General features: G+C 37.8%; 1 protein-coding gene across 2 annotated transcripts in view; it reads left to right on the top strand.

The window, feature by feature from the left end:
* Positions 1 to 270: 270 nt before the first annotated feature.
* pfkfb3.L (6-phosphofructo-2-kinase/fructose-2,6-biphosphatase 3 L homeolog) overlaps positions 271 to 8253 on the top strand; it is a 42181-nt gene continuing 34198 nt past the window's right edge. The window contains exon 1 of one of the 2 annotated variants that reach the window (XM_041586573.1): positions 271 to 399. In XM_041586573.1, the coding sequence (XP_041442507.1) occupies positions 384 to 399 (16 nt within the window). In that variant the 5' untranslated portion in view covers positions 271 to 383. The remainder of the gene's footprint in view (positions 400 to 8253) is intronic. The other variant, XM_041586574.1, reaches the window with a different exon arrangement.

Raw genomic sequence — 8253 nt, 5'->3', positions numbered from 1 at the left:
GATATTACACATATAAAATATGTCTAACATGAAAATGAAATATATTAATCCCTGTTTAATAAGGCCGTGTGCACAGGACTCCACTCATACACCAGGCTTCCCTGCTCCACTAGTTTCCCAGCATCCGCCGCACAGACGCAGAGTGAAGAACAGGAGGGGCAGCGATTAATCGCTTTTCTTTTCCTTTAGCGCGTGCCAAGCTCTACTTCCTCATTCAGTCTCAGACCCTTCCCTGAAGTGACGCGAGAGAGGATGAACAGATATAACCATATATGACAATTTCCTGCTCTCTTTCAGATCCTCTCGCTGTCCAGTCGCTGTCGCTGCTTTCCTGAGCCAGGATAAACTAGTCTGACTTCAACTGACCTCTCTAGGCCTCAGCAATGCCTTTCCGGAAAGGTGAGTGGGGAGGGGTCGCGGGCACTTTGAGCCTCACAGGGAACCCATCACTAGTGCTGCACACAAGCGGCTCATTCCAAGCTGCTGTTTAGTCTTTATGTTTAGTAGCAGCTACTGCTGGCAATGCACAATGTAATACACTTGTTTTTAATCAGTATATTGTCAGCTTTCATTTTCATTACTTCAGGTTACTAAACGTCAATCCTCTGTGGTGCAGCACTGCATATATTAGTAGCAATGTATAAGGAACATGTTATAATCCAACTGTGGTACCAATTTTACCCCTCATCCACCAGTTCAAGAGGAGTTGAGAATGTTAAATCTATTGTATTTTTTCTACAGCTTGTGCAAAAGTGATCACTAACAGCCAGCTGCTGGGTGCTGCCAGCCTTATTTATGAGGCCCTAAAAACCAAACCACTTTCTGCACCCACCCATGAGTTTGCTGTATGTCTGGCTCACTCAATAGACCAGGAGTGCCCATACTTTACTAGTGCGAGGTCTACTTTTAGTAATATTGTCCCAATAGGATCTACATCCACAAAAGCATTGTTAGCAATCTGTTCCATGGAAAATATTACTTACATATTATATTGATTTATTATAGAAATGATATCGCTATATTTAACAACTATTTCTTATGTAACCTTAAAGGAACAGTTCAGTGTAAAAATAAAAACTGGTTAAATAGATAGGCTGTGCAAAATAAAAAATGTTTTCTAATATAGTTAGTTAGTCAAAAATGTAACGTATAAAGGCTGGAGTGTAACATAATAGCCAAAATTCTACTTCATGCTTTTCAGCTCTGTAACTCTGAGTTAGTCAGGGACTTGAAGTGGGCAATGTGGGACAAAACTGTTCAGCAAATTTGCAATTGATCCTCAGCATTCAGCTCAGATTCAACAGTAACAGTTATGACCCATGTAGCCCCCACTGAAGTCACTGATTGGTAACTGCCTGGTAACCAATCGGTTGGGTGGAAACCAAGAGAGCTGCAAAGCAGGAAGTAGTGTTTTGGCTATTATGGCATCCAGTCACTCCAGCCTTTATACATTACATTTTGGTCTCACTAACTATATTAGAAACATTTTTTATTTTGCACAGTCTGTCTATTTACCCAGTTTTTTTACTGAACCAAGGGCGATCCTGGCCCCTCTGCCACCTGAGGCGTTTACCTTTTTGCACCTAAGGGGGTCCACTGGGGTCCACAAGGGTGGCAGAGAGGGCCAGTACACTAGCGCAGAGAGCCTAACTGAAATTCGGCTCTTAAAGTACCAGGAGCAGCATTTTTGCTGCCCCTGGTACCTAGTGGGGCGCTGCCACCTGAGGCGACAGCCTCAACTCGCCTCATTGACGAAGCATCCCTGCCTTTAACGTAATAAATATCTGAATGATAAGCATGAATAGGAGGATGATTTGGACAAGCTGTTTGTTGACATTGTCTTGAGATCTACTGATCCCCAGCTAAAGGGAAATGCTCTGCCAATGGCAGATGCTGATAATGTCAGGTGAGTATCACTTAGGAATATAAGATCTATGGCACACACGGCATTTTGAGCTTTAATATGTGCCCAGGCCCAGATTTGTGGCAAGGCCACAGTATATGCTATAGGCAGACGGGGAGAGACATTTTAATAGCAATAAATGTCATTAAGTATAATTTATGTAGTGTGCCGTAGTCCTTAGGCACCAGGCCCAGTGAGAAAAAAACAGTAGGTACTCACACTATAGGTGACATTAATATATACAGCTATTGTAAGTATTGGAATCGCTAACATTCACACAAATCACTAAATGTCTCTTGAACATATGGGGCCCTGTCTGCACATGTTTACATACCACAATACTCAAATCTGTCCATAACTTTCAGTGTTTTTCGTTTGTGAAACATGATATATCTGCACCAGACGTACCTTGTCTGGACTTGAAGATAAGTCACGAAAATGCATAAAGCATGCAGTAATGCATATTTGTACAATTTGGCAACAATAGTTACGCTTAGCATGGAATATTTCAGAAAGTACTAACTAACTGACATTAGAAGTTGTTTACAAGACATAGTCAGCACAATAGAAATAAGAGATAATGATCTTTCTGCTGTTTCATCAAAAGAAACCTGAAGAAGCAGAGACTAGTGTAAGGAAAAAAGGCCTGGCACACGTAGCAAATTAAACCGGGGTCCTACCCCTGGTATGTTTATTGCGTCAAACATTAATTTGCTCCGTGTGCCAGGCCTTTTTTCCTTACATTGGTCCATTGGGAGTGCCGTCTCCCTTAGGTCTTGGGCACCAGCGTTAATTTATGAAGGGCCTGAGAGTGCGCGTGGTTTCTGTGTACCAGAAGCAGAGACTAGTTCATATATGATGAAAAGGAAAATAAATAAATAAATATATATATATATATATATATATATATATATATATATATATATATATATATATATATATATATATATATAATTTCTTTTCTCTGCTCTTTCCCTCTAGTTGCTCATGATTTAGTTCATACAACAAAGATACTTTCTGGTGCTCTTTATTTATAGGCAACTGTGGGCCAGTGCCCACAATCCAATCCAGTCTGCTGCCTAGGGTGGCACAGGAAAAATATGGTAATATAAATAGGCATTTGGAGTCAAGATGAATACTATACTGCAGATAACCTTTGGGACCAGTTACACCATGTGGTGCCAGAGTGCTTAAACCCATTGTAATGCAATGTAGTATGGCAACACTAACCTTCTAGAATCACTGCATTGACCTGGGGCAGACACATTAAGTTGATTTTGCCATTGAAGCTCAAGTATGCATTTTAATGCCGAAATCCACCCCATGTGTCTGCACCCAGACAGAATTGGAAATGTCTCTGTATCACACTGAAGGATACAGTGCATTCTACACTTCCACATCTCTAGGCAATGTTAGAGAGCCCTACCTTATGGTTGTGAAATGCAATAAAACTGTGTATCATACTTGCAACAGAGCTGAAGATAAAATATTGCTAAATGTTATTTTGATTGCAGTTATGTTGAAATGTAATAATGACTGCAGTATGTGTAAAGTTGTAAAAATTCCCCTTTGACCTTGGTACACAACCTCAGTTTATTCTCTTTCTGTGGAATAAATACGCATTTATTTTACAGTCTAGGCATACTGACCAACTTCCCAAGATCTTACATCAGAAGGAAATTACAGGCTGTTTCAGGCCCCAATGGCACAGCATTCATTGTCTTTAATACATTCATAGATTCAAATGTTAGTAAATTATTACTGCATGGTTTAATAATAGTATGTTAGTATGGAGTGACACTTTGGCTTACATTTGTTGCAAACTGTAGTTAAAAAATTACCCCCTAGCAGAGTCAAAATAGGCAAGGGGCAAGGCTGTGGACAATATGGCAGGCAGTTCACATGAACACATTTACATTAAATTTTTTCAGATAAGGGCGGATTTGAATCAGTGTCAAGCTGAATACTAACATCCAGTTCATATATGCTGAAATTAATAAGTTAATTGACTTCTGGTTTTGGTGTGAGCTGACTATAATGGTCAGATTTGTATCTAGTCACTTGGGTATAGCTGATAAAGCACCTACCTACTGTATACTGTATCTTGAACTGCTTTCATGTGAAGTGTGCTCTGGTTAGATAAAGCATAATGTTCCTATGTTCCCCACCACAAATCATTCTTGTATTAACTCTAGATCGGCCCTATGAGACCCAGTCCAATACTGCGGGTGAGGTGTGATAAAAAAACACAGTTCATAGCAACAATTGGCATCAGTCCTGAACAATAAGGACAAGATTTACCTTTAAAGAGGACATATCACCAGTCATAAAAATTTGTATTACCAAAATTCTTTTCAAATTAAAGGGGATCTATGTTCGAAATCTATAATCTTTTCTAGGCTTTGGGGAATGATTATAAGGCTATTTGTAATTGCTGTGCATTATTTTTTACGGTTTTGATTCTATAATAGCCGTTACCTTGACTGTCTGTGTATTCCCCCAAAATCAGCTCAGTTTACTTGTAAAGAAAACCTCACTGCCTGTGGTCGTCTCATCTGCCTAACCCGCCCACCCACCAATGATTAAACAGTAGACGGTTATTTTTTTTTCAGAACCGCACACAACTGAGGGGAAGACTCGGGAGAGAGGGGGAAGCCTAACACAATAAATGAAATAACCGTACTGAAATCAGCACATAACAGCTCATTACTCATTTTTTATCCCCACTACACAGTCTTACCAAATCAGCGCAATCTCCTTGCGCTCGCTGCAATGCTTCCTGCTTTTTCTGACTGTGCCTGTCTGCACGCAGGGAGATCGCACTGATTCGGTAACAATAGCTTTTCTGATGGTGCTAGTCCTAGCATTGCAGCGAGCGCAAGGAGATCGTGCTGATTTGGTAACACTGTGTAGTGGGGATAAAAAATTAGGTTTTCTTTACAAGTCAACTGAGCTGATTCTGGGGGAATGCACACGGTAACAAATAATGCATTGCAATTACAAATAGCCTTATAATCATTCCCCAAAGCATAGGAAAGATTATAGATTTCGACCATAGATCCCCTTTAAGCATGAAACACAAATTATTTTTTTTTTCAATATCTGAACATACAACAATATGTGGTCCTATAAGAACCTCAGTTGTTTATATTGACATCTCCACCTCTATGCTGACAGCACAGAAATACTGACCTCTCTGATGTCACTGCACTTCTCCAATTCCCTTTCTCTCCTCACTGTTTATAATCTTGAATAGCCTGTACTTGGGCACTTGCATCAGGTCCTCCTTCCACAAGACAGTATAACATAATTATAATTGCATTAGATTTAAAGGGGACCTGTCACCCTAAGAAATAAACCCAATTTAATTTCTATCATGTTAGTTGAGCAAAATAAACTTTACTTACACTATATATTATATTAACATTTTGTTTCCTTCAGTCTTGGAATTACACAATCACAGCAAGCAGACAGGAGCCATTTTGTTGACACTGTTAATAAGACTAATTGTGTATCATCGCAAAATCTTGTGTGTTAAAAAAAATGGGGAATCTGATGCCCATGCACATTGCCCTACATGATTATAGAGCCTGAGAAGGGAAGGGAAAATGTGAGGATAGCAGTTACATGTAGGAAGTGCTGAATAGAAAGTGAAAGTAATTGACTGCCCCACCTCTATGCCTCAGATAATATTTGATTGACAGCTCAGCTATTTGAACACATTTATAACAGGTATGGATATTTTAATGATAAAAATAATTTGTGTTTCGTGTTTAATTTGCTACGGTCATTATGCAGCTTTTTATGTGTAGGTGACAGGTCCACTTTAAAGTGTACCTGTCACCCAGACACTAAAATCTTTATAATAAAAATACTTTTCAAATGAAACGTGAAATTCAATTTCTATATTTTATTAAAGCATTCATAGATGTAAACTCATTTAAAAATCCCAGCTGTCAATTAAATATTGCCTGCCCCTCCTCTATGCCTTAGGCATAGAGGCTGGGCAAGCAATTACTTTCACTTTCCATTCAGCACTTTCTAGATGTCACTGCTCCGCCCACATCCCCCCAGTTCTCTTAACCATTTAATTGTGTAGCCAGGGCATGGGGATGGACATTGGGTCCCCCATTCTGGTGCACAAACAAGATTCTGAGATGATGCAAGACTTGTCTTAATAACAGTGTCCACAGTTCCAAGACTGATGGAAACAAGATTCAAATAATTTATACAGTGTAAATAAAGTTAATTTTGCTTGACTAACATGATAAAATAGGATTTGGAATAATTATTTTGGGTGACCAGTCCCCTTAAAATGTTAATATTGAAGTTGGTTATGTATTCTTCATCTGTCAAACAGAAAAAATGTTACGTATAGAACTGTATTGTGGTTGTCTCGTTTAGTTTAAATATCTGTGTCATTTGCACCTCTGACATTTTTGGTGTTCTAGGAAACCAAAGACACTTGTGTGCATGGGTCAATAATAAACAGAATTTATGTAATGCATGTTGTAGTAAAGTAATGTTATTTTGGGCAAGCTGGGCACAGATTGGATTTCCTAAATGATTAGATCCCTGGGTGACAATAAATGTAGTCATGTACTCATGCAAGTTTTTGGTTTCTAGTTTAATGAACAACTTGTTTGGGAAAAGACTTGAATTGCTCATTAGTTATTTTTATTGTGCAGCTGCTGTTCTATTAACATATTCTAGCGTATTCTAGTCAATAGCAAATAAAGTTACTCAGAAATGCATCCTATTTGATCTAGGACCTGTGAAACTGCTGGCCTTCCTGCAAATAGATATTTGGATAGACATCTGTGTCCTCAAATGTTTTTATAAATGACTTTAGCATCTGTTGTGCTATGAATGGCTTTCCTAGCAATAACCAAGGAGGAAGTGTCAGTCTTATATATTAAAAGGAATTATTTTCCTAATGCTGAGTATATGTGCTGACTGTTATTTACTTCTCTGTTGCTGTTCTAGTGAAGTGCTGACATTGTTCCAGCTAATGGAGTTCTAGATGAAAGTCATTAATAGTCAGATGTGTCAGATCTGTAATATAGTAGTTACTGCAATAAGCAATGGTAGAACCACTAATTCAGTGGCATAACTAGATGTTAAGGCCCCCATAATGGTCTGTTGTACCATTATATTGAAATAAATATATAGAAACATTTTCAAATGACACTAGGCTGGTGTATTGTATGAAACCGAATGATGTTGGTAATGTTGTCACTCCTAAAAATTTGGCACATTAAGAACTCATGCAATACAGCTGTTCAGATGGCTTTACAGTCTGTAGAGATCTGAGATACTGAAGACTATGTAACTATCCTATGGACATTTGACACTACCCATACCAAACAAGACTTGGAACCTTGATCAACAACAACTATTTTTAAGTGATGCAATGAAGCGCTCATGAATTTTGTGAGCAAAAAAGAGAATAGAGTAGAACCCTGATTTTTTTACCCCAAATGTTATTCTTTCCTGCAATTGACACACAATGATTTGTTTACATAAAATAAAGGTTCTACTGTATAGTATGATTTAATGCATGGATTCTTATAGGAGACATATAGTATAAATGAAAAAAAACAACTAATTTCGTAGGCATTTATAAGTAATATATGGTGTTGCAGGAAGTGGAAGAGAAGGGAGGGATTATTACGTTTTTTTGCAGAAATATTCAATAAATCAGCCTGAAACACTACTTTTTTTTAAGCACAATTCTTCTATATCTAAATGAGTTTAATGCACTGGTACATTCTTATTTTTTTTTTTACACAAAATGTCTCCTTTAAATCTGAAGTTCAGGACCCCAAAATAGGTCCCCATACTGTGTTTGGTACTGTTTAATAATGTGAAGTTTCTTTCTACAGTAGAAAATAGTAATTATAATAAGGTAGTATACATTTACGAAACACTGGTTTAATGAAACCTGTTTTACAAATTGTATTTACAAATTGTCGAACTCCTAACCACAAATGGGCAAATTACAATCAAAGGGGTAGTAAAAGGCAGTAAAGTCCATGATTTGGGAAACATTAAAAATCATGCTTAGGTGAAGCAGTGAAATGCCTTCCCCTTGTCTAGGGCCTAAAGAAGTTAATTCTTTATTTTTATTAATATGTACAAATAATATAAATATATTGCCAAAAATCTGGTGTTTTCATAATTAAAATAGTTTACAGGAAGAAGCACCAGCCAATCATGTTATTGTTGCATTTGCCTCAAATGCCATTTGTTACCACAGCATAGGTACTTAAAGGAACAGTACATCAAAAAATTAAATTGTTTTAAAGTAATAAAAATATAATGCAGTGTTGCCCTGTACTGGTAAAACT

The sequence above is a fragment of the Xenopus laevis genome, chromosome 3L (assembly GCF_017654675.1).
Source record: "Xenopus laevis strain J_2021 chromosome 3L, Xenopus_laevis_v10.1, whole genome shotgun sequence".
NCBI classification, from domain to species: domain Eukaryota; kingdom Metazoa; phylum Chordata; class Amphibia; order Anura; family Pipidae; genus Xenopus; species Xenopus laevis.
This window is presented reverse-complemented; position numbering and strand designations above follow the sequence as displayed.